Source organism: Poecilia reticulata, chromosome 6 (genome assembly GCF_904066995.2).
Source record: "Poecilia reticulata chromosome 6, P_reticulata-male-v2, whole genome shotgun sequence".
Lineage (NCBI taxonomy): Eukaryota > Metazoa > Chordata > Actinopteri > Cyprinodontiformes > Poeciliidae > Poecilia > Poecilia reticulata.
Window position 1 is genome coordinate 22697661 of NC_088835.1, and position 25128 is coordinate 22722788.

At 39.8% G+C, this 25128-nt stretch overlaps 2 protein-coding genes across 2 annotated transcripts; one reads left to right on the plus strand and one right to left on the minus strand.

The window, feature by feature from the left end:
• Positions 1-2131: 2131 nt before the first annotated feature.
• znf710a (zinc finger protein 710a) lies at positions 2132-8908 on the plus strand. The gene is made up of 5 exons (XM_008412337.3): positions 2132-2514; positions 4311-5810; positions 6280-6471; positions 6552-6726; positions 7127-8908. Exons 1-5 carry the CDS (start codon positions 2470-2472, stop codon positions 7318-7320), a joined length of 2106 nt encoding a protein of 701 aa, XP_008410559.1. The 5' UTR covers positions 2132-2469; the 3' UTR covers positions 7321-8908.
• A 580-nt stretch (positions 8909-9488) lies between these two features.
• idh2 (isocitrate dehydrogenase (NADP(+)) 2) lies at positions 9489-24313 on the minus strand. Its single transcript, XM_008412336.2, has 11 exons — positions 24051-24313; positions 17581-17672; positions 17103-17268; positions 16719-16879; positions 15986-16129; positions 14673-14809; positions 14441-14592; positions 14234-14346; positions 13254-13351; positions 13051-13143; positions 9489-9890 (listed from the first exon to the last, which is right to left on the minus strand). Exons 1-11 carry the CDS (start codon positions 24166-24168, stop codon positions 9806-9808), a joined length of 1359 nt encoding a protein of 452 aa, XP_008410558.1. The 5' UTR covers positions 24169-24313; the 3' UTR covers positions 9489-9805.
• Positions 24314-25128: the final 815 nt, after the last annotated feature.

Here is a 25128-nt window from a genome sequence, read left to right on the forward strand (position 1 = left end):
ACCTACATCTCACAGAGGATGTGACACTCATGCATGGTCACCCTATGGATAAACAGCTCTAAGCAGGCCTGCTTTGGAAATGGATACACAGTAGACATATAAACCATGTGGAGAACAGAAAGCGTGTTCTTCTTCTGTCTGCGTGCGTGCGTGCGTGTGTGTGTGTGTGCTTGTCCCCTGATCTCTGGCATCAGACAAACACATTTGAAATCCCAGATGAGGGTTAGTGCACTCGAGAGCAGACCAATGGTTCACATCCCTCTCTCTTCCTGCTTTAGTACCTGTAGAAATTATATTTTACTCTCACTTGTAGCCATGAGTCTCATCCCATGTAAATGTAACTAAAGTAAATGGACAAGCAAGCTTCCCCCCTCACCCCCCTTTTTTTTTTACTGATACGAAGATTCAGGCCTGGAAAGGAGCCAGAGCTTTTCCTACTCCCCCCCTCCAAAAAAAACTTTTGTTGTCTGTGTCTTTTTCATTTTCCCCATAGGCTAGATCTGTGTTGTTTTATGTACGTGTCCCTTGTTGTTTCTTCCATGTGGTTTCTTTGTCTTTCAGCCTCTTATCTCTTTGTTTCTTCCCTTGCTCTCCTTCTATTTTCTCTCCCTCGACTTCCTGCTATCTCTCCGCCTCGCTCACACCCTCACTCAATCTCTTTCTCTTTCCTTTCCCCTCCCCTCCTTCCCTCTCATTCCCTATCTTCCCCTCCGCCCTCCTCCTTCCCCCTCCGCACCCCTTTCTCTCTATCTTTTCTCATTCTCGCAGCACTCCCAGCTGCTGATGATTGATCAAGGTTTTCAAGGTTTGCCCTTTCCTGTTATTTAGCAGGAAATGTTTATGCACAGTTCTCAGTCTTGCAGTCACAATTGGCATGTGTCCACACTGTGTTTGTTGTGCCTGCCCGCACCTACTCCTGCTTGTCTCACGTCCACTTTTTTTTTTTTGCTTGTTTGTTTTAGTGTGTTCACAAGTACAGTAAAGGTGAGGTAATATAAAAGCATATCCGTCTAAATTATGAGGTTTGTCATTAGAGGCGACCTCATCAGTTCTCATCCGGCAGGTAAAACACTCTGCCACACCGTTCTCAAAGAAATCTGGAAGTTCAATAGTTAATGCCTTCTCTTCGCTGTTTTTTCCTTTTTCCTCACTCCCTCTGTCTCTATCTCCTTTTCCTCTCTCCATTCCCTTTGCTCCCACCCCACCACCTCCACTCCTCCTTCACTTCTTTTCTTTTCTCTTGCTGATGGACTCCTCTTTTTTTATTTTCACACTCCACCATCCCCCTATTTTCTTTTTTGCTCCTGTTTTCCTCCACACACCCTGCTCCTCTCTTTTCACCGCATTTTCTTTCAACTCACTATCTGTCTTTCCATCCCCACCTCTTCCCCCAACCCACGCCCCCCCTTTCTTTCTTCCCTGTCTTTTATTCTTTCTCTTTCTTTCGCCACATCCTTTCTTATACCCCAGCCTCCCCCTTCCTCCTCCTCCTACAGTTCTTCTTTACCTTCTTCCTCCTTTTTTTTGCAGCATTCTCTTTTTCCCTCCCCCACGCCAGTTCTCTTTCCTCTCTCCCTTTTTCTTTCTGCCCCCCCTTGCTTCCTCCACTCAGCTTCACTCCCCCTCCTTCTGCTTCTTTCTTCCTTATTCTTTCTCCCCCATGTCTGTCTCCCTCCCTTCCTCTTTCCTAACTGCTTTTCTCTCTCCTCTCTTTCTCCTACTCTTCTTTTGTCACTCTTTTTTCCTCCCTCCTTCTGAATTTCTCAGACAGTATACTTTATACTTAATTAGTTTGGATGAAGAACTCTTCGCTCTCTGTGAAAAAGTACAAAAAATGTAAGCTTTTCTCAGACATTATCTGTCTGTTTTGTCACTGACAGACGCACCTCCACCCATAGCGTCTCTGAATGTTTGAGAAAGTCTGTGGCGTCTCTGACTGAGAGGGTCTAAATAACACACACACGCACATGCACCTAATATATGCTATATATATATATATATATATATATATATATATATATATATATATATATATATATATATATATTTATTTGTGTATGTCTTAGTGTGCACTACTGTTAAAAAGAGGAAAATGCAAAGTATCAAGTATGATCAAGACAAGATAGTAGTAGCTGAAGAGAAATGTGTGTTGAAGGGTCATGTTGAATTGTAGTGAGAAAGGGAGATAAGATGTGTGTGTGTGTGTTTATGAGAGAAAAGAAGAGAAAAGTGAGATGGGAAGGAGAGGGTGGGAGGAAGAGAAAGAAATGGGGTGATGCTGTGCGTGTGTGTGTTTGTGTGTGTGTTGGGGTGAGGGCTGTTGGAGGGTGGTGGGGTGCGAAGGGGGGCAGGCACAGTCAGTTCTGATAACAGCAACAGTAGGAGGAGGATGAGCCGTGGGACCGCCCCACTCTCCCGCAGATATAAATAGGAGGTGGATTTTTTTACTCCACTCATTTCTCCTGAAGGATGAGATCCCTGAAACACCTCAAACATCACTCCAGGAGCAATGTGGTGAGTCTGGGACCCGAATACACTGGGGGAGATGTAAGGGTTGTGTTAGAGAAGGGGGTTGGGGGTTGTTGGGGACTTGTTTTTAGCACTTTGTCAATGAGGTGTTTACCATAGTCCTGTCCGTGCTCTCAGGAGTTATAGGAAGGAAGAGGGAATGTACTTTTCACGTGTGGCATGAGTGCTGCGGCGTATGGACGTGTTTTCTGAAAGAGCCGCTTTCTGTTTCCATTCTAATTGTTTGTCTTTAGGTGTCTTTTAGTCTGGCAACTTTAAATGTGAAAGTGCGCCACTCTCGCAATAATTACCCTACCTTCCCTGTCTACTTGTCATTTGTCTTCCTCTCTTTCATTTTGTCAGCCTTTCATTTTGCTGTGCTTTTTCTTCTCTCTACAGCCCTCCCTCCCTTCCTCCTTCACCTCTTTCTCTCTTACTCACTCTGTCTTTCTGTCTCTCTTCGGCTGCCCCCCTCACCCCCCCTCCATACACTCACACCCCCCTTCTCCTTTTCCTTTCTCTCTTCACTCCTCTCACACGCTCACTCAATCTCTCATTCCCCTTCCCTCCCTCCCCTCCCCTCTTTTCTTTATCTTTCAGCCCCTCCATCTCATTTCTCTCTCTGTCTCCCTCCCTCCACTCCTCCCCCGCCCACAGCTCTTTCTCCTTCTCTTCATACCTCCCTCCCTCTTTTCTCTTTCTCTCTCACTCACACACGCTTTCAAATACACACCCAGTCTCTTTCCTTTTCTTTCCTCACAAACACACAGTCTGTCTCTGTCTGACTACTTTAAAAGCAGTAATTATAAATGACATGGTTATCAGGGCATCCAGGTCTACTCCCCTCACCCATGCACACACACGCACCCACGCGCACACACACACACCTTTATTCCTGTTCTTTATCTCCTCTTTCTTTCTTTCTTTCTGCCTTTTCTCTGTCTACTCTTTTCTTTTCTCTCAGCATTGTGTCAGGAAAAGGAAGCAGCTTTTTCTTACATGGCACATTGAAAGCTGCGGAGTGCTACCTGAAAATAAACCACAGGGTCAGAACTTCTCAGAGTAATGTTTCAGCCAGCCTGATCCATGCTGATATTTAATTTAAATCATGTCTTCATATACAACAGAGAGCCAGTTTCTTCAAAATGTGAGCATAAGGGTCTGAAACACTTAAAGATTATACAATTGAGTTTTCTGCATTGGTCTGGAATATAGAGCAAGTTCAAAGCCCAGTCGAATGTCGGAGCTTTGAACTTATGAGACCGCCTGCCAGCATATATCGTCTTGTTAAAGAGGTTCAAGTTTGAAGGCATTATGAAGTTGGCCACATTGCTCAGAGAATCAATGAGACAGTTTGCTCCAGTGATGGGCCGACTTTGGTCAAGCCAGGCCGTCCCAGGACCCCACAGGAAGTGCCGAGGACAGTCCACGGAAGTCGGCTTCCTGACCAGGACCTGCATCCCTTGTTGTGTTCTTTATTATTCTAAAGCCTGTCAAGGAAGGAAGCTGAGCGCGAACACAGATCTACCTTATCTCCTCGATCTAATGTTCTTTGGATTCCAACCGAAGACACAAAGGCGGCGTCTGAACGCAGCTTTCTTATTGTGAAAAATAAGATCTTAATACATGCAAGCTGAAATCATTTTAGCATTCGGTTACAGCTTTATGAGCTTGAAATATGAGGGTATATTTTGTTCTAATAAAATATTAAGTAGTACTTTAACACTGTTTCATCAGTCCAAGTTCCATTATGCCTTATACCATGTGTGTGTGTGTGTGTGCGTGTGTGTGTGTGTTTGCAGGAGGAAGAAAGTAGCTGTTTGGTGCGAACTTTTCCAAAGATGACTGAAGCCCACATGGATGTGGGCACACAAACAGAGCCTGTGGTGGTGTTATCACTTGCTCAAGCTGCTGTTCTTGGACTCATCTCCCAGAATGAAATATTTGGGGCTACCATTGCCCCAAATGGCTTTTACACAGGGGAGCCAAAAGAGTGTCCTCCTCCTCCTCCTCCTGAGGCAGCGGAGTATGAGTATGCTGACCAGCTGATAGGTGCAAACGGGGACTACCTGCCCGAGCCTGCTGGTGAGCAGGAGCCCCAGCCGCACTGCAGCGAGAGAAGACGCCCTGGTCCCCGTGGGAGAACCAAGAGGCCGAGGAGCAATGGGGAGATGGAACCTCCCCAGCACAAAGATGTTGCTCCACAGGCTCAGGTTAAAGGTGAAAGACTTGATTTTGACGCCCCTCCTTCCTGCATTCACGTGAACAACAGACACTCATCCAGCAAGTTAGAGGATTCAATCACCCATCATGCCTCCTTGAAAGAGGAACAGACCTGTGGAAACTGTTCGTCATGTGTGAGAGATACGTCCATCCCACAGACAGACGAACAGACAGAACTGGAACATGAAGACAGTTCTGTTAGGGAGAAAGAGAGGAAGGAAGAAGAGTTAGTAGTAGCGGAAGAAGAGGAAGAGGCACTGAACCTAAAGACAACTGGAGAGAATAGCAGTCCTCTGGAGAATCGTTATTATGATTCCAATGAGGTGGCCTACGAGTCTGCTGACATGCCGATGCAAGGAGAATATGAGGAGAATGGCCAGGCACAGGCCATGCTGTGGTCAGACCCAGAGGGGCTCGCCAGACGAATGCAGATTGACAGACTGGACATAAATGTACAGATTGACGAGTCTTACTGTGTTGATGTGGGAGAGGGCCTGAAACGCTGGAAATGTCGTATGTGTGAGAAGTCCTACACGTCTAAATATAACCTTGTCACTCATATCCTGGGTCATAATGGAATTAAGCCTCATGAGTGTCTGCACTGCGGGAAGCTTTTCAAGCAACCGAGCCACCTTCAGACTCACCTGCTCACTCATCAGGGGACCCGACCCCACAAATGTACAGTGTGTGAAAAAGCATTCACACAGACTAGTCACCTGAAGAGGCACATGCTGCAGCACACAGATGTTAAGCCTTACAGCTGCCGTTTCTGCGGCCGTGGGTTTGCCTACCCCAGTGAGCTGAGAACCCATGAGAACAAACACGAAAACGGTCAGTGCCATGTCTGTACCCAATGTGGGCTTGAATTTCCAACCTACGCCCACCTGAAACGTCACTTAACCAGCCATCAGGGTCCGACTACGTACCAGTGCACTGAATGCAACAAATCTTTCGCGTACCGGAGCCAGCTGCAGAACCACTTGATGAAGCATCAGAACGTTCGACCCTATGTTTGTCCAGAATGTGGGATGGAGTTTGTGCAGATCCACCACCTTCGACAGCATGCCCTCACCCACAAGGTACTGAACGTTGCTTTTTTCTACCAGTTAATTGGCTAGTAACTTTATGTCACTAAATCCTTAGTTGAAACAAGATCACAAACACTAAAACATATTTTGGATGAAAGTGTTTAGCTTTTTCCTGTCAGTGTTTGATGCATTGACATAGATGTAAAATTGAGTCAACTGCCATTCTTATATCACAGACTACTCTCTAAAACCAGTTGCTTTGTAAGGATAGTCTTCAAAGGCTTTGAGTTTTTGTGTTCTCAACCCAACCCCCAACATGTGTTTTGTTTCATTTGCAAAGCTTCTTCTCTTCCTGTTTGATGATTCACACAGTCTTTCTTGTAGTATATGTGATGTATTCTTTATTTTTAACGGCAGATATATTTTGTTCATGACAAGCATTGACAAGAATTTTTAGAACCCTCACATATTTAGATAATTTCTTCTGATTTAGACTTGACCACTTTGTGTTTCCTTCCAGGGCATGAAAGAATTCAAGTGTGACGTGTGTGCCAGAGAGTTCACTCTGTCAGCCAACCTGAAGAGACACATGCTGATCCATGCCAGTGTGAGACCCTTCCAGTGCCACATCTGTTTCAAGACCTTTGTCCAGAAGCAAACCCTCAAAACGCACATGATCGTCCACCTTCCTGTGAAACCCTTCAAATGCAAGGTTGGTATACCAAGGGAGTATAAATATCATGTTGAACCAAACTGATGAAGGTTACTGATTCTTCACCCTCCTCCCCCCAGGTCTGTGGGAAGTCATTCAACAGAATGTACAATCTGCTTGGGCACATGCACCTCCACGCTGGCAGCAAGCCCTTCAAGTGCCCTTACTGCACCAGCAAGTTCAACCTGAAGGGCAACCTGAGTCGACACATGAAAGTTAAGCACGGCATTATGGACACCACAATAGATGGACATGGTGAGTGGCTTTTGCTCTTGTCCTAATTAGACCTCTTTGGAGCAAATGAAGTTGGTGAATATGTTAATAGGGTTTACCAACGGCACGTCTCCAAGTGGGACTGCTCCGAGGGCTTGACGTCACACAATTGTCACTCAGTCTGTCCCTAATGGACTTTGACTCAGCAAGTACAGTAACATAGTGGCCGAACATTTTGATGTTTCTGTCACTCTGTCCGCATCTGTTTAGTAAATATAGCAGTGCCTGGATTAGACATGCCGGTCTCTATCAGTAAAGACTGATGCAGAGGACGGGCAATCTGCTGGATGTCCTCAATGTGGTCATGTGCCTTTAGGAAGAGATCTATGCATGTGTGCAATCACGTCTGTTATTGAACGCAGCATTCCCCTTCCTTTGTCAGAACCCCCCCAGGAGACAGAAGGCCAAGAGGAGTATGAAGAGGAGAGCTTTGAATTCAGTGAGCGAGAAAACCGCGCCAACAACAACAACACACCCGATGTGGCCAAACTATCTCAAATGGAGTACTACAGCAACTATGGGAAGGGTGCAGGGCGCTTTAGTGCATCAGGGATAGTACCAAGTATCCCAAACTGAACATGTGCGTGAACTCATTTAACTTAGGTTTGTTCATTTTGTTTAACTGCTATTAAAGGCAAAATGATTAAGTTCCTCCCTAAAGGGATAGCTTGTGATTTTTTAAATTGAGGTTCTTTGAAATTATCAGCAATAGTTTCATTACCTGTAATTTAAATGTTGTATCACTGAGTTTGTAGAAGAATAAGGAAACTATCAGAGCAATTGAGAACTAATAGCTGGCAACTTATGACCTAATTGAGTATTTCAGATGATTCTTAGCAACTTTAAAACTAAAAATCTGTCCTCTGAGGTACAGATGTATATACCAGTATGTTAAACATCTGCACTATTACAAGAGACTGTTGTTAAAGCCAGTAATGTTAATGTGCACAGGATGCAGGCAGTTTATCGATGCCCATGAGGCAGATCAGGTGGGTGACACAGAATCAAAGTAACTTACTGTAGCAGAACACGTGTCACTCAACTGAGAAAACAAAGACAAACTTAACAACAAGCACCCTGAGAAAGTTGATATCTTCTAAAATAGTGCTGTACCCCCTTGGATGAAGTTATCTTCAGTTAAAGTTGTATTAAAGTACTGCAATTACCGGTAGTTAAAAAAAGTTAGTCTACAATCCCACTGAGGTTTTCTTTACTTTACTACAAAGTCATTGCAATATAGATGAGACCTATGTGCTACAGGTAGGGAAACCATTGCAGATAATGTGAACAAACCTAACTTTAAAAAATCTCAACAATCCTTTTGGGAATATGAGGAAGCCCAGCAAACTGCACATTAATATGCACTGGAATCACTCAAAATCTGCAAAATGTGAAAAAAAAAGATTAAAGGTTATAGGAAAAAAGCAGCATAGAAGTATTTAAGTGAAAAATGCTACAAGATCAACAAGATCATAACCTGAGCCCTAAAATAAAGCACATTTTTAGCAAGAGGAAATGCATGTTACATTGCAGTTAGACAATCCATGTGCTGGGGTTTCACAAGTGTGAGCTGTGAGGGAAAGGAACAGGTGCTCTTTCACCTACCAAAGCTTATCAAAAGGTTAATGATTCTCTTTGATTTATACTGTGATAAAAGAAATTTAAAACTAAGAAAAAAAAAGTTCTGTGCTTTACTGCATTTTATTGTACGGCGTATCAGTCCTGCTGTATGTTGGCTGGTGCATCGCACTAGAGGACCACTGTGTCTACTTTTTACATTTTGCATTAACAACCATCCTCGTGTATTGATCTCTAGTCTATGAATGTAACTGTTTCTGTGGAATGTTATAAAGCAAATTCAAATGTCCTTTTTTAATGCTTGCACCCCTTTACCAAAGAATTTGACAAATCTTGCAGCTATGGGTGAGTTTTTTTTCTTTTTTTTACCTAGCTGTTGTGTTGAACTGGGACATTGAATTCCCCAGACTTCATGAAATTACATCCAGGTTTATCCTCCTACCCTTCTGTAGATCTCTTCAAAAGATTACCACAGAGATCAGTGCAGGTTTCAGCAAACCTTACTTTTCCCCTCCCCACCCTAAAATCTAAGTTTCTGAAGGCAACACTGCAAAATGTATTTTAAAAAAAAACAACAAAAAAACAATGCAATCCACATCCATACTTTTACTTTTCTCATTTTAAATTGGTGAATCTCAAACTGAATTGTCCCAAAAAAAAAAAAAAAAAAAAAACTTGGACAGAAATATTAAGTGCCCCAGTGTGTCTGCGAGAGCACACCATCCATCATGCTGCGTACTGCTCTCAAGTGATGAACGACAGCCTCCGTACATGCGACAGGGCCGTGGACCTTGCGGAAAATGATGCAGAAATGCTCAATATATTCCGTTTTCCACTGCTCAGCTTTTTCACACTTGCAACCTGCAAACAAGTTTCCCCGATCAAAATGTTGATATAGTGCATAAAAAAATAATTGCTCATTTTTGTGAGTTTTTTTTTTATTTTATTTTTTTTAGCTTTGATGTTCACTGCGTCAATATTTTAGCAAGGATATGAAAATGGGAAGACGCTCATCCTGAAAGGCTTTCTGTATTAAACTCTAGTGTGAAGATGATATGAATAGAGTTGTATGAACAATGTTGTGCACCAGGCAGAATTGTCAAATAATAAATTTATTTACCATATTTTTGCTGAGTTTTTAATTAAAAACGCCCACACAAAAAAGCTAAACATCGGTCAAACAAGATTTATTGGCAAGCATGTCCGTCAGTCTTCGTTCTTGCTCAAGGCATAACACAGCACGGAATACAGTACACATTACAAAAATAAAACTTGCACATAATGGGTCAGGTGTTTATGGGGCCATCAGATGGAAGGACGACTCAGTCGTTTAATTTCCTATAATAACTAGTAAATCCTACAGTGTATGCTCCTTCGGGTGAAACGCGAGTGGATTTGTTGACCTTTCAAGTTAAAAATGAGGTACAAAAACATAAGAGTGACATTGCCACATCCTGGTTCTTATTGCCCGTTTTCAAGTCTTTCACTTGCCCAGGGCTTTATCCAGATTTTTCTTGATGGCGTCGAGGAAGTCTGTAGTATTCACATAGTGCTCATTCAGCTTCACACTGAAAATTAAGCAAAAAGGAAGGGGGGAAAAAAATCAACTGACAAGATCCAACATCTACATTAATTGTACAAAATCATATTAAAATATGCTTAAATCTGTGCATGGATTCACGTTTTCATAAACTAAAATGAAAAACTTGTATTTAGTGCATATCATATATATATATATGACTGATTAAACACAGATAGGAATTCATAAGTATTCACATCCCCCTACTCGTTTTCAAATAAGGAAAGGTTAAGTGTAACTTTTGCTCTTGTTAGTTTTCTAATATCATATAATCTCAGTTATGGATCTTAACTGATAAGATTTATGAAAGAACCACCCTAAGAAATTATTTAAGTCTTGATCGTTGATCAGTAAAAATTTGAAAGTGAAAGTCCAATATTATGTCTGATCAGTGAACATGCCATGCGTAAGCACTACCAGGTTTGGGTGAGAGCACTTCTTTGTAGATGTTGTTAGTGATCAGAAAGACTCATGGCTGGCCATTTTATCAGTGATGCGTTTCAAAATAAAGTTAGCAGCACCACAAAATGAGCAGGAAGCTTCTAGAAAGAAAAATATTTTCTAGAGATATATGTCGGCTACTCGTGCAGAGTGCCACAAAAGGCATTTGGACCTCGGAAGAGAGCTGGGAACTTAATGTATTGCAGCGATTTTTCTCCATTTATCTTTTTGAAGAGTTTAAAACGGTTTACAAAGGAAGAGGTTGGATTAGAAAATGTTAACAGACTCTTGACAATCTCCCGTTCAATGTAACGCTGGGAATACAAACAGAGACTGATTCAGTAATGCTAACCACAAACTGCTAATATAAATGGCTAAAGGAAGTTTGAAATGTTAAGTTTATAATCATCTCATCTGAAGTTTGAAATATAAATGAAAGTGTAAAAGGATAGAAATGTATTTAATCTAAAATAAGTTGGACACAGCTGTGGGTCAACTTGAAATCATTTTGTCAGGAAAAAAAGGAATATAAAATACGGCAAGACAACATGTTGAGATTTTTTTTTTAATGTTTTTGTGCTTTTTGTGCATTTTATTTTTAAAGAAATGCCTGTCCAATAAACTGCTAGTACCTCAGAGTATTTCACTGTAAACATTCAGTACTGCAGACCGAAACAGCTCAGTAAGTATGGGCTCCTGTGAAGAATTCATTGTTTCATTTTACCATAAAAAAATATTAAGAGGTAACATTTACTGCTTATACGTTCATTATTAGAAGCTTTCCAATTTTGTTGAACCCAAAATTTTTTATTCCACCGCCGTTTTTTGGTGGTGGAATAAAAAAGATCTCTCTAAGAGATCTCTGTCCTGTTTTCAAGTATAAATATAGAAGTTCAGTACGATTTTATGGCAGGTTCAACAGTCAGGTTTCAAATATGTAACATACAAAAACCCCAGCCTGAACGAAAGGAAAAAGGGACAGACAGATGGGTCGACACGTGAATGGATGGATGGACAGTTGGATGATGGGCAGAAGGATAATGAACAGATGGATGGATGACTGGATGGCTAGATGAACAGATGGATTGAAGAATAGATGGATGGATTGTTGGGGGATGGATAGATCTTTAAAACAATGTAATAGGAAATAAAGCATAGAAATACAAATCTTTTTTCCATACGTATCTAATACTAGAAAATACTGAACACTCTGGAGTCCCTTTCATTTTGTTCTCCAACAGTATTTCTTTATCACAAAAAGATATTCTAATGACTGCCATAAAAATATTAGATATCAACATACCGAAAAAAAAAATTAAACTTCCATCTTCTCCTTAAATGAATATTTGCTTTTTAGAATTTATAACCCCTTGGCAGTCAGTTTTAGCAATCACAGTCTTTTTATTTAAATAATTATTATCTGGGCCTGCGAGTGTGAAAACATCTATCCAGCTTTTCTTTCGGTTTTAGTGAATACATGACTCTACTTTCATGCCTTACACTTAAAACAATAGACATAGCAAAACAATCTTTTAAAGATTGCCATAAAAACTTTCCATACAAGTCCTGTGTCAACTCATTTCACTCATTTTATGAAAAGAACACATCACCACGTAGCTGGGAACAGGATCATGATTTGGGTGGACGGAGCTTTCAGTGGCTTTCCACTGGTAGAGGAGTGTCTTACAAAATAATACACTGAAAACAAGACAACTCAGATTTAACCTAATTAGACGAAGGATCAAAAATCCTCAAAGCCAAAATTGATGCCACATCAATTTGTGGCCGGTGCCACAAACCTTTACATAACCTCGTCATAAAGCAAAATATAACTGTGCTTATTGTTTTATCTTCACTTTTTTTCCATTTCTGTTTAGCTACAGACCACGAATGAGCTGGTTAGCAGTAAAGAAAAGTCTGTGCCTACTACAGATGTCTGTCCAGAGCAAGCAGAAACTTTGTATCCACAGATGTTAAACTATGGCCTTTTAATTCTTCAGAGTAGCTCTGGAATATAATAACCGCAAACAAAAGTTTACATTTCTCCTCACGTTTTCAGTTACCTCTGGGTGTAAAATTTCCAATCATGAATCATTTCTAATCACAAAAAGTTGAGGATATTCAGCTTCCGGGAGAAATTTTAAGATGAACCTGAAATTCTCTGCAACTTATTAAGTTTACGGGTGGACCTAATATGACCTTCTCTAAATTTTTTAATTGACATGCCCAACTCTTTGATGTTTCAGTACTTTTTGCATAACTTGCTGTTCAATGTAGGAGCTTGACAACTAAATTCACAACAGGTGTTTGATCCATGAATCGATCGATAGATGGAGCTTGAGGCTGAATAACTCCAGGAAAGAGCGAGTTTATAACAACTCCAGCCTCAAAAAGATCATCGTTGTTCATGCTGCTTCTACTAGACTAATCTTAAACCTGCCTTACTTTTCTGAGAAGTTACTGGTAAATGTTTCAGTCTCAGGATGCAGGTTGTTTCCTGAGTAAATAACCATCAGCTTCTCTGTAAATTATTACGCTATGCAAACCCAACAACAGTTAAAAGATTCATAAAATAGTTTTTACATGACCAGCAAGAACAAGAAAAACAAAACAAAACAAAAAAAAGGACAGGTTAAAGTTTAGAGACATGAGTTGGTCCCGTTTTCCCCCCACAGCAAAATTGGATATAAATGTTAATTAAAACTTACTTGGAGAGGCCGTGGATGCAGCCCGCGAGGTCCTTGGTCATGATGCCGCTCTCAACAGTCTCAACACACACTCTCTCCAGAGTCTGAGAAAACCTATAGGGAATAATAATAATAATAATATTAAAAAAAACGCACACACACATTTGTAAAATCTCAATTTCACCTTAAGGTTAGGTAGTTTCCAGACATATTACAGCTCTCACTTTATGAGGTCAGGGTTGCCGTCGAGTTTTCCTCGATGCTCCAGGCCTCTTGTCCAGGCAAAAATGCTGGCGATGGGGTTGGTGCTGGTCGGCCTCCCCTGATGACAAAATAATCACGTGGAAATCAGCCACTTTATATCTCAAAAGATCAGAATTTAACTCCATAGTTCTTCAAATCAAAAACTCATACTACATAAATACATAATGCACAGAGAAATGCAATCAAAGTGTTTGTTTCTTTTTATTTTTAAAGGTTATCACTCAAAATTATGTTTCTCTGAGAAGTAGAACATAAAATAAGACCAATTAAAAAAAAGAGGCTAAGTTACAGCTTACATGACCATTGGAAAAATAGTCAACTTAACAGTCATCCAAGAGAAGGATATGCTACAGAAGGTCACTGCTGAACATCAGATTGCTGTATAACCCTATTCATGGAAAACTGAGTCAAAGGAAATGGTGTAGCAACAAAAATGTGCAGAACCAAGAGTGTTATCTACAGCCTTGACAGGTTGATGTAGTAGTTCATACAAAATGAGGCCTGAGCAAGAACGGAATGTGTACAATATACATTACATTGACATATTTTGCTGTAGCCTGATATTTCTGTATTAAAAAGTTTTGCGTGGTTGTGCGTAATATAATTTTCTGTGAAACTGAATTCTGGGGTTTTAGCACCGATAAGCCACATCTATCAAGATAAACTGAAATAAACGCTTGAAATGTATTACTCTCCATCTATAAAAGTTTCTCTTTTTGAATCAATACTTTTTTTTGTGATAATTTTCCAATTTACCGAGATGCACTCATTTATTTAGGAGGGAATACATGTTGCATTTTATTTTCACCACATGATGGCAGTAGAGAGCCACAGTGTAAAAGCAGATAAGGCAGTTCTGCTGCTCCATTCCCCACACATCTCAGTGGAAATGTTTTCCCAATACAGAGCGGCTGATTGACAAAGACTGATGGCTGCAAACCTTCTGGTGCTCGCGATAGTGTCTGGTCACCGTGCCGTGAGCTGCCTCGGCCTCAATGGTCTTTCCATCAGGGCAGACAAGGACTGATGTCATTAGTCCCAGTGAGCCAAAGCCTGAAAGACAAAGTGAGACCCTTCTTTAGAGCAGCTCTTGCACTGGGGAAGAATTTTCAAAAAAATAGGCAAGTTTTCTTTTCAAATTTCTCACCCTGTGCAAGAATATCAGACTGGACATCTCCATCATAGTTCTTGCAAGCCCAAACAAAAGCTCCCGAAGACTTCAGCACTTGGGCAACCATGTCATCAATAAGCCTGTGCTCGTACCAGATCTTCAGCTTGTCAAACTCTGGTTTGTAATGTCTGTGGGACACAAAAAGAAATATTTGTTTTCCATCCAACGACTTCAAAAGTGCTTTAAAAATAAGTCTTAAGACACTCACTTCTCAAAGATGTCCTGGAAAATATCTTTAAACCTGCCGTCGTAAGCTTTCAGAATGGTGTTCTTTGTGCTCATGTAGAGTGGCCACTTCTTGCCAATGGCATACTGGAAACAGCTGTGTGCAAACCCAGTGATGGACTGGTGAAGAGAGAAAAATAAACAGTTCATGCCTGCTGGAGGTCTTTATCAGCTGTAAAAGGTTTACAACCTTCCCCTTGTTGAGATGAAAGTCATGTGCAATGACCTCTTATGTTGTTAAGACAAACAGACCGAGCTGATGAAGGCAAACAAACCAGTAGCAAAGCGGGCTGAACGCTTTGACTGCCGACGGTGTCCAGAAAATTTTACAAATCACCACACACCGTTTCATTAAGTTTATTCGTAGTCGTTCTGAACTACACAAACCTAATTCAAATGGTGCAAATCCTGAGAGAAAAAACACGATCATCACATGCTGGTAATTGTGTACTTCAGACGTATGCGTACACAAGAGAAGTCTGCACATCTATTAAAAGGATACTAAATGTACTTCAGTATTCAAAATGTACCCGTTTATATTTATGAAGAACAAAGATCTAGTTGTTTTAAGGTGAAATAAAAAAAATAGCTGCATGTTGCACAATAAATATATTAAAAGATATGCAACAGTTCTTCAGGGTAAGAAACTAAGTTTACAGAATTATTTGAGCTCAGGCTCAGTAAATCTGCTTGTTTTCAAAGTTTTCATCATTTTGATTGACTGGCCAAAACTGCTGCAGTTAAGTTCGCTTTTCTCACAAGGAAACCTAAAATTCAGGACACTTTATCTGTGGTTTGAGTTGTTTTGTTTGTTTGACCTCAAGCCTTGTTATTTTGTACAAGCAAAATACTGCTTCACAGTTCATCTCTGATAAGAGGCTGAAAGCATGTCTGCAGCCTGACCTGCTTTGCAAGTTTTCTTTTGATTTTAGAATGTGAAAAATAAAGGACTAAATAAATAGATTTTTTTATTTTAATTTTAGTTCATTTAGAAGATTGCACAGTAATGCTCTTAACATTTCAATTATATCAGAGTATTACCTCATGTCCAGTTAAAACAAGTTTGTATTGTCTCATCGGTATTCCTTAATGTTCATCAATAAAAAAAGATTAGAATATCGATGGTGTATTGTGGCTGTAAACACCTGATAGTGTCAAGTTGTAAAATAAAAATCTGTATTGGCAGGGCCAGCTTTTTAAACACCAGTGATCACTCAAAAAACTGCACTGCTTTGACAATGAAGAATACAAAGAATCTTGAATCATTTGTTGTGCGTCTCTATAGTCTTTGCTCACCTCGTCCGTGTTGTACATGCCCATTCCACAGCCGCCAGCTGGAAAGTTATAGACCTCCCATTCCTTGTTTGCACTTCCATCAGAAGGTGAGAAGACCATCTTAAATTTGCCAGGCTGGTCCACAACAAAATCTGTTGCTCTGTACTGTAGAAGACGACAGAAAATTATAATGCAACTCTGAATTTGTATGTAGTAAACTTTAGTGTTCGCGTACATTTTCCGTTTCCAAATATCAGATGCTTGACAATTTTAAAATTTCTAGATTTTTTCTGCTATGTCTATGAATCCATGATGATTCAAATTCAGCAGTGTTTTTTTTGTATATATACTAAAGTAAATTAGTTCTGATTTAAAATGTTTCACAAGGAGATTTGTCAAATCTAGACTACATTACCCATACTAAATGCAGATTACAGGCTGACATTGTTGTCTGTTAACTGTTTATTTAATTTGTATAAAAAAAAAAAAAACAACAAACAAAATTGGTTCATTGGTGCATCTCTAGATTCCAAACAAAGTAAAACTACAGAGATGGGAATTGATCGATTATTGTTTTGTCTTGCAGAAATATAGAACTTAATATTTTATATAAGGAGCAAAGCCTTAAAACTACTAACTTCTTTTCCTTCCAAATTACATATCCTCACTTTCACATCTTAAATAAAGAATCTCATACTTTTAACGTCAAAAACCCTGAAAATGTGTAGCGCTGCCCAACAGAAGTGAGGCTTACTTGATCACCAAAGGCATGTCTGCCAATAGTGATGGGCTGCGTCCAACCCGGAACAAGCCTGGGAATGTTCTGGCAGATGATTGGCTCACGGAACACGGTGCCCCCCAAGATGTTCCTGATGGTTCCATTGGGACTTTTCCACATCTTCTTCAGGCTAAACTCTGCACATAAAAAAAAAAAAAACAACATGGGTGAGATAAATATTCCGAAAAGATGGTATTGTACGGTAAATCAACTAAACAGAATCCATTCCCTTCCAACTTTTGCTGATCAATTTGCAGAGAATGTTCTAATATTCATCACCCACAACTGAAAACGTAACGTGAAAGGTTGTAAAACTAAAAATAAACAAGGAAGATTGGGAGTCAAAGATTTGTGAAAGACCTTCCACTCTGGCTTCGTCAGGTGTGATGGTGGCACATTTAACCGCAACGTTGTATTTCTTGGTAGCGAGGGCAGAGTCGATGGTGACCTGGTCATCCGTCTGGTCGCGGTATGGAAGACCCAGATCGTAATACTTCAGGTCTACGTCAACGTTTGTGAGGATGAGCTACAGAGCAGGAAAAATAGAAACAATTAACACAAAGAACATCTGGAAACTCCCAACTGTATTACTGTATAGAAGACTATTTGCATTTTTTCCTGAGTAAAACGACCTTAACTGGTATGGTGAACATGACAACCAGCCAACTCTCTCACATTCGACTCCTGAGCCAACAGCCATCTGTTCTCTCCTCCTCCCCAACATCATGCATAAATAATCCCCCACAGAACTATTCCCCAATCAGTCAATCACAGCCTAGAGTATCCCGCCTCCTCATTTGTGTGTTTACTCCTTCAGAGCTGGATGCTAATTCATCACCTTCTCTTTGATGAACTCCCAGATGATCCTGGTCATCTCATCTCCGTCCATCTCAACCACCGGGTTGGCCACTTTGATGCGTTTGTCGGCATCTGTTGATCACGGGAAAATGGGAGTTTTACTTCAGTGCCAGAATCAAATGAAGGCAAAATGGACCATAATGAACAAACAAATAAAATCTCCATCATGTTTATTCAAGGATTTTCCCGGGATAACACAATTTCAGGCTACATCTTAGGAATTAAAGAAGCAGAAGTCAGAAATACATTTTTAAGATATTGTGCCATTGTATTTGCTTGTTCATGTTCCTCCTGGACCAGCATGAGAGAATATCTCTAATCGTATCTGTTCGCCGTCAGCTCAGTGTGTGAGAGTCCTGCCAGCAGGACGATTTCGGTGAATCTAAAGTACAGGGGGAGGTGCAAAGGATCAAGTGACTCTCGGATTTCCCGGCTGAGTTAATGCTCCCCCACCGCCTTTAAAGCCCTCACAGTTTACTGCAAAATAAACATCAAGGTGTCCCGTGGAACTCTTAAAGAAACAGCAGTCTCTTTGGGTCAAACACCAAAATCAATACAAATGAAAAAAAATAAATAAATAAAATAAAATATATGTGATAAATGTGAGTTTGGTAAAACTTTAAACCAACCAAGTATTACAAGTCAAAGAAACATCGTTCCAATTCGGCTTTGGCCCAAAACTTAAAACATGACCCGACTCCTGCTGCTTGGTGACTGCGCACTGAAAATAACCTCATAGGATAAACAGCTGCGACCACCGATTTACACAATAGACTAACGCAGACAAGAAAAAGGAGAAAAGCATACGACTGCAGCATAAACTCAACATATAGTTAGTGTTTTCTGCTGGTTAGTCAACTGGGTAATGTTTGGGTTCCGTCTCACGGTTTCTGTCTGCACATTTCTCTGAGAAAAAACCTTGGGAGAGATAGTTACATGACGACAGAAACTAACGACGATTTTCTCAGCAAATGTGTTATTTTAGAAAACGTGTCACAGCAGAAAACTACGACAAATTTATTTGTTTGGCTATCAAACCAATCTCTTTCAGCAGACTTGGCTCCAAAGGAATTTAGCTATGGCTTATTTTCAGGGGGGGCAGTAAACAAGATTTTTATTCAGGTAACCTTTCAAAAGATATAATGTTTAATACAAAATAAAGAATTCTGACGTAAACACTGACATGAATGAGTGCGAGTCACTAGAAAATCCTGAGCAACAATCCTCAGATTAGCATCATTACTGCAAAGTGTGTGCAACATCATTTCTGCACATTCTTTGCAAAAATCTATTGAAGTCCATGTCTTTAAATCAGACAATGACGTCTGAGAAAGTTAACAGTCTGTAAGAGAAACAGTATGCTGACTATGCTGGGTATACAGAAAAAAAACATTTTTTAACATGAGAATAATTGTGAAATATCTGTAAAAATCCTGTCCTGATACCTGTTTGGTTTCTCCCTGCAACAGATATCTTTTTCTCAGCAAATTGTAATCCTTCCTTACCTGAGAAGACCCTGCATCATCGTCCCTGCTGCTGGCCTCTGGTCTAATGTCTCCTCCCTGACTTTACTGTATTGTGACAATGAAGATTTATTTTAACAAAGCAATAGTGAGCACAAAAATTAAAGAGGATTTAGTTTATTCCTAGGATTATATAACCAGAAAGGGATGGTACATAGGTAAAGGTGGGAGTAGCCAAAATCTTCACTCAGGTAAAAGTAACAGCACTTCAACGCTTTTATTCAAGTAAAAGTCGGTCTGTTTGGAAAAAATGTGCAAACACTTTTTTTGCAGGCTCTGGCTAGTTAGCCGCCATTATGCTAGCACACACAAGAGTGCTACAGGTGTCCCGTTGCTAACCCACACAGGTGTAAAACTGACATCATGTGTACACTTGCGATGCATTTAAAAATCAGCTACGAAAAACACGTTAAGGCATACCAACAATAGATTACATACTGCTTTTAAAAAGTGCGGAGGACAGGTACGAGATGCAAGGGTAACATGTATCTGTTGCAGTCTGTCCTGGGGGGCCGGATACCTGAATGGGTGGGCCCGGCCCGGCCCCCCCTCTGGCACTGGGACTGACTTTGAGTGCATCACGCATTAGACAAAGAAAAAAGACCTTTGAAGCTTCACCTTTGGCACTTTGAGACGGATCTTATTTTCCTCCCCCATGCTTGAATTTAATTAGCCAGAATAAGACCAAAGTGTCCATTTTCATTAGGTAGAAACATCCCTTGCCTTGATCTTTATTGCTTCTGAAACTGAAAGTGCATTTAAAGTGCCACTCTAAATCTGCACTTAGCCATATTGAGCATACAGCTCATGATAAAAATATTAGCAGAACTAAAAACATTACTTAGAGGCATAGTAAGATGCTTTTTAATATGCATCACACTTCCTTTTCTTTTTAGCTACTCAAAAGAACAGACCTTCTGCCCCCAGTGCATTGTGGGGAAGTCTGCACAACCTGCCGTCTAGAATACTTTTCGAAGCAGTCAACCATAAATCTGCAGAAGCAGAACGCCGTCACCCTGCAGAGCGAGGGGAGGGAAGCAATGAGCTGAGCCGGTTATGCAACTACCGACTCTGAAGGACACGCTGAACCAAAGTCATGTGAGCCCACCTGCAACATCATTTGTACAAGCAGCTTTGCAGCCACGAGCTTGTGTGCAGCAAAAATACATGCACACAAAACAAAATCAGATAAATTGAAAACCATGCATATATAATGATAATTAAAGTTTTATTAAACCAATGCACAAAGTGGGAGATATTGCATTTTAGCACGTTTAATAAAGTAATATGTATATTTTAAAAAATCTATTATTGATGACATAATTCATTTCTAATATATAAATGCCTTTGAATCTTAAACGTCCTTAAATAATCTTAAATATTTCAGTAATTCAATTGGTTTTATGAGGGCTCGAGCTCAAAGTAATTTTTTAAAATAATGTCACCTATGAGATTATGTGTGCTGAAGTTAACGTACTTCAACACAAATATGTTAGCACGACCAATGATCTGTCCAAGGTTACAGTACCAGCTTTAAGTATTAAGCAGTCTTAGCCTGAGACACAAGAAACGTAACACTAATTTTAAAACTGGAGTGTTTAAAGCTGCGTCTTAAGTTCAAGTTGTGCCACACACTTTAAGGACAGGCATTTAAAGACGAGCTCAAACTTGCACGACTGTCCATCTGTCTTTTCTGGTTAACTTTCAACGCAGATAAGACTGAGCTTTAAACCCCTTTAGTTATAATCCCTATAGTTAGGAGAGCCATCTTACAGCAGACAGGTTAGATGCAGGGAATGGTGCAGCACTAAGGTGAAACTAAGATTTGTTAAAAGAACTGCAACTCCAAAATGTGAGAACTCTGAATTTCAACTGATTGGAACATCGGGTCTTATCTTTGCATTCCAGCAAAACCAACCGAAAAGGTTTCTGCTACTTTCAGCTATCTGCCACTGTGTGTTGTGACTAGAAATAGAATGAGTCAGGGTACAGTGAGATCTTAAAAAGTTGAGGTTTCAAAACCTGTAAAAATGTATATGCCAATTGAAAGTCATTCTATTAAAAGCTTGGTGGGAGCGCCAGGGTGTCCAGCTGTGACCCCTGCAAACCAGTTATTAAACGTACACCAATAGAAACACTGTTTTTAACTTTTCAGGTGAATATTGGTTTCAGAAAATTTAAAAAGTGGGAAATAAGGATTCTTTAAAAAATGTTCAGTTGTCGAAAGGATTTCTTCCACCAGCTGATTTATTGACCCTGAACATTCTTGAGCTGCAATCTGTCACCACCATCAGGTATGTACACAACAAACTTTAAATGGCCTGTTGATTCAGTCACAGCTAAAACAAAGGGAAAAAAAACAAAGCCTAAAGACATCTTTAGTAACCACCATCTGGTCATACCTGTTCCCATTGCCAGATCGCCGTGGTATTATGTGTCATTATGTGAACTGTCCCCTAAAATAATAATTCGTCATGACTTGTCATGATGCATTGAAGTTTCAAAAGCCAGTTGACAATTTGTTGTTCATACTCACTATGATATGATACTATCATAGTGCTGATATGATAGTATCATTACTATGTAGTATCATATATCATTACTATGATAGTATATCATATATTGCTACGATATGATAGTTTTTAATAGTTTGTCAAACTTTTGGTCTGATAAAGCCAGGTGTTATCCATCTGTAGATTACCATTTTTTTTTATCCAACTACATAAAAAAATAGTCTGGGAAAGTTTTCAAGTACATCAAAAATCAGCTGATTTAAATTATTTTAATGTGGTGCCCAAACTTCTCTAATAAAAGGGTGAAGAAAAGGCTGTCCATGACATGAAATTTGGAATTCCATTCTAAATGTCATTAATAAATTTAGAATGTGATTTTATAGTGCATAGGACAATAGTATTCTTTTCAAATGTACAAATACATACATTGTCAACATATTAAGCATTTTTGGCTGAATGTTTACAGAGGATCTACCCTTCATTTTGATGATGGTACTATCCTAGAAATGTAAATTGTATGTTGCTGAGAGACCTGACCTTTTTACTTGGACACATGATCGTGGTATCATTTTAAACGCCTTTTCCATACTACACCTCCAACATACTTGGTGCTTTTATAACAATTTACTTTGCAGGTAGTTCAACGCCTCTGAAGTGTAATTACTGGTATTTATAAGTATTGTTTCTATTAAAAATATAGATTTTTTTTCCAATTATTGAGCCACGTTGTTCTCTTTTGACTAATTTCCGCTAGCACTATTAAAACCTTAAATAGTGTGAAATATTATTATTGCATTCTTGCCAGTTGATTCAGCTTTTTAATAGATTTATGTTTTAGCGAAAATCCAAGTTTAAGTTTTGAGATTTAAAATAAAATATTATTTTTCTAAGAAAAGTTCATGACATCTCCCACTCTGCTGCCTAGTTGAGGTCTTATATCTAGCAGATTTTGTACATAAATCATTCCCGTTACCATATCTTTAATATTACTTCAACACTCTACAACCCAAGCCTTACAAAAACGGGTTATAGTCGCCCTTTCGAACGTCAGTCTTAAAGAATTTAAATGACATTCTGCAGAAGAACAGCGCATCTACTTCTTCCACAAGCCTTACTTAAAACTGTTACTAAATGTCAGGGCTAAGTTCTAACTTAAAGTTAAGCAAGTCCAGCTTTACAAGTTGTAACTTACACAGTTCGAAGTTGAATGAAAGTATCATACTTTAAAGATGAAACCTACATATCCGTTTTTCAAATCAAGGGGAACAAACGGTAGTATCCAGCAGAAGAAATTTAATGCCGAAGCGTCTCTTTAAATATTAATCTCTTGTGTAGCTGTGAAAGTTAGAAATGACTTTCACAGCAGAAATGTCTATATAAATAAATAAGGATCCCTTATGTAGGCCTCTTTGCTATCAGTGGTCCTAAAAATGACACACTTTTATACTTATGGTGAAGATCTAAACAGTCTTCCCAATATAGTTTATCAAATGTTGGCGTGAGGATATTGTGCTGCAGCCTGGATGTGACCCAGAAGAAGACAGCATGTAGGACACTCTGAGCTGCAGCAGCGGCAGCCATTGCTCCCTGTAACAGACTCTCGTATGCATCAGCTGACCTTGAGGAAACTTTTCTACAAGTTAAACTAATGACAAAACCTCCTAGTACGAATTAATCAATTTGTGCTTGAGCACCTTCTTTAATTGGTTTTGAAACACTTTCCCACTGTTAACCCCTAGAGCAGAGGAATGCGACAAAAAGAATTACCGCACCGACAGCTAAAAAAGGAACATCCTTATGAGTCATCTGTAGCCGGTTTTTTTTTTTTTTTTTTTTTTAACACTGTCCGCAAAATTTCCCCGCAAGTAACCTAAAATGTTTTGATTATGAGCTGCGTGGGATACAAGCAGGATTTGTTGACGGATCTGAAGTAGGTGTCATTCATCAAGGTTAGCGCGTAATCTTTACGTGATCCATCAGTTGCTTCTCAAACTTTGAAAGAGAAATACAAGGACAGCTTTCGGTTTACTGCCCTGCCCTTCACCTTTCTCGACTTTTACATCCGCCTCGTCATCAGAACAATCCGCAGCCGGCAACCTGTTTCAGGAGATTTAAACAGGCCTGTGGAGCATCGTTGGCCTTAACCTAAGAGCGCCATTAAAGCTATTTACAGCATCCCAGCTGGCTAACAGTAGCAGCGCACACGTTAAGCTAGCATGGCTGCGGTTAGCGCGGCGCCGGCGGCTTCAGACGGCTGTCTCATTACGCCGTCCGTCCTTCCTGACATTGCTTTCTCTATCCACATTTCATTTTAATTACATCAAAAACGAAGCGCTTTATAAACCTCTATTTTATTCAACAACAAAATTTGATGCTGGGGACGTCCGCCCCCGCCGTTATCTCCATCAACTCACAGTTTCTTTGTTGCAAAGTCTGGCAATTTGCAGCCGGCGCAAGCACTGCGGGATTTCTGGAGAGAGCCGCACCGGCCGACCTCGAAAGGGAGCTGAGAACTTTCAAATATCCAGCCATGTCTTTCTTTCCCGGGCCCAGAACACTTCTGCGGTCAACACTCGACGAAACTCAAAGGGAAGAGGGGGCGATGTGCTCTGATGATCGCTCCAATATAGTTGGAGTCAGCAGCACCGCCCTTCTGGCCCTCCCCGGTGGAACACGCTAAGCGCTGCGTCAGAGACACAGTCACAGACATTCACTAGGACATAAAAATGTTCTCACTTGTGTTAATACAATCGCATTGTACAGATCTGCAAAGGTTGGTTGAGTAAATAAAAATTGTACTTCAAAATATTTTTACTCAAGCAAAAAGTAGAAAGTAGTAGTTTCTTTTCTGTTGTTTGTTTGCAAATAAGAGAAAAGAAAAGTATTTGATAAAAAGGCTACTATATTGAATAACTAAACTAAAATCTGATTTGATAGTTTAAATAAAATAAAAAAATAAGGTTGTGTGCCAAATCTGGTATTTTAAAGTATGAAAATAAAAAAATTAACACAAATAAAAAATATAAAATATTAATTAGAACAGAAAAAAATACTTTTCCAAATATTTTTTTTATTATTATTTGAACCCAATATTTACTGTAGGTACTCTGTGTATATTAGAACAGGGTCAGGTACTTTCAGTGACAATATCTACAGTTTACCGTATTATCACTTATCCTCCAAATGGCAAATCAGGCTTAGCAGATTGACACTTATATTAAACCATGTGGTATAAATAAGAATACTGACTTTGTCATTAACTGTATATGTCTGGTGCATTTTTGGTTAAAACATTGTTCTTCATTCAGGGAGGTTACTTCCGGTAGGTAGAGAAGCCAGAAATTTTACTCAAGTAAGAGTAGCATGACTAAGTTATAATACAACTCAAATAAAAGCAAAGAGTATTCCATAGTTCAACTACTCCCAGAAGTCTTTCTCGTTTTCTTTTTTTAGTTGCAGTGAGAAGATGTAGTTACTTTCCACTTCTTCACA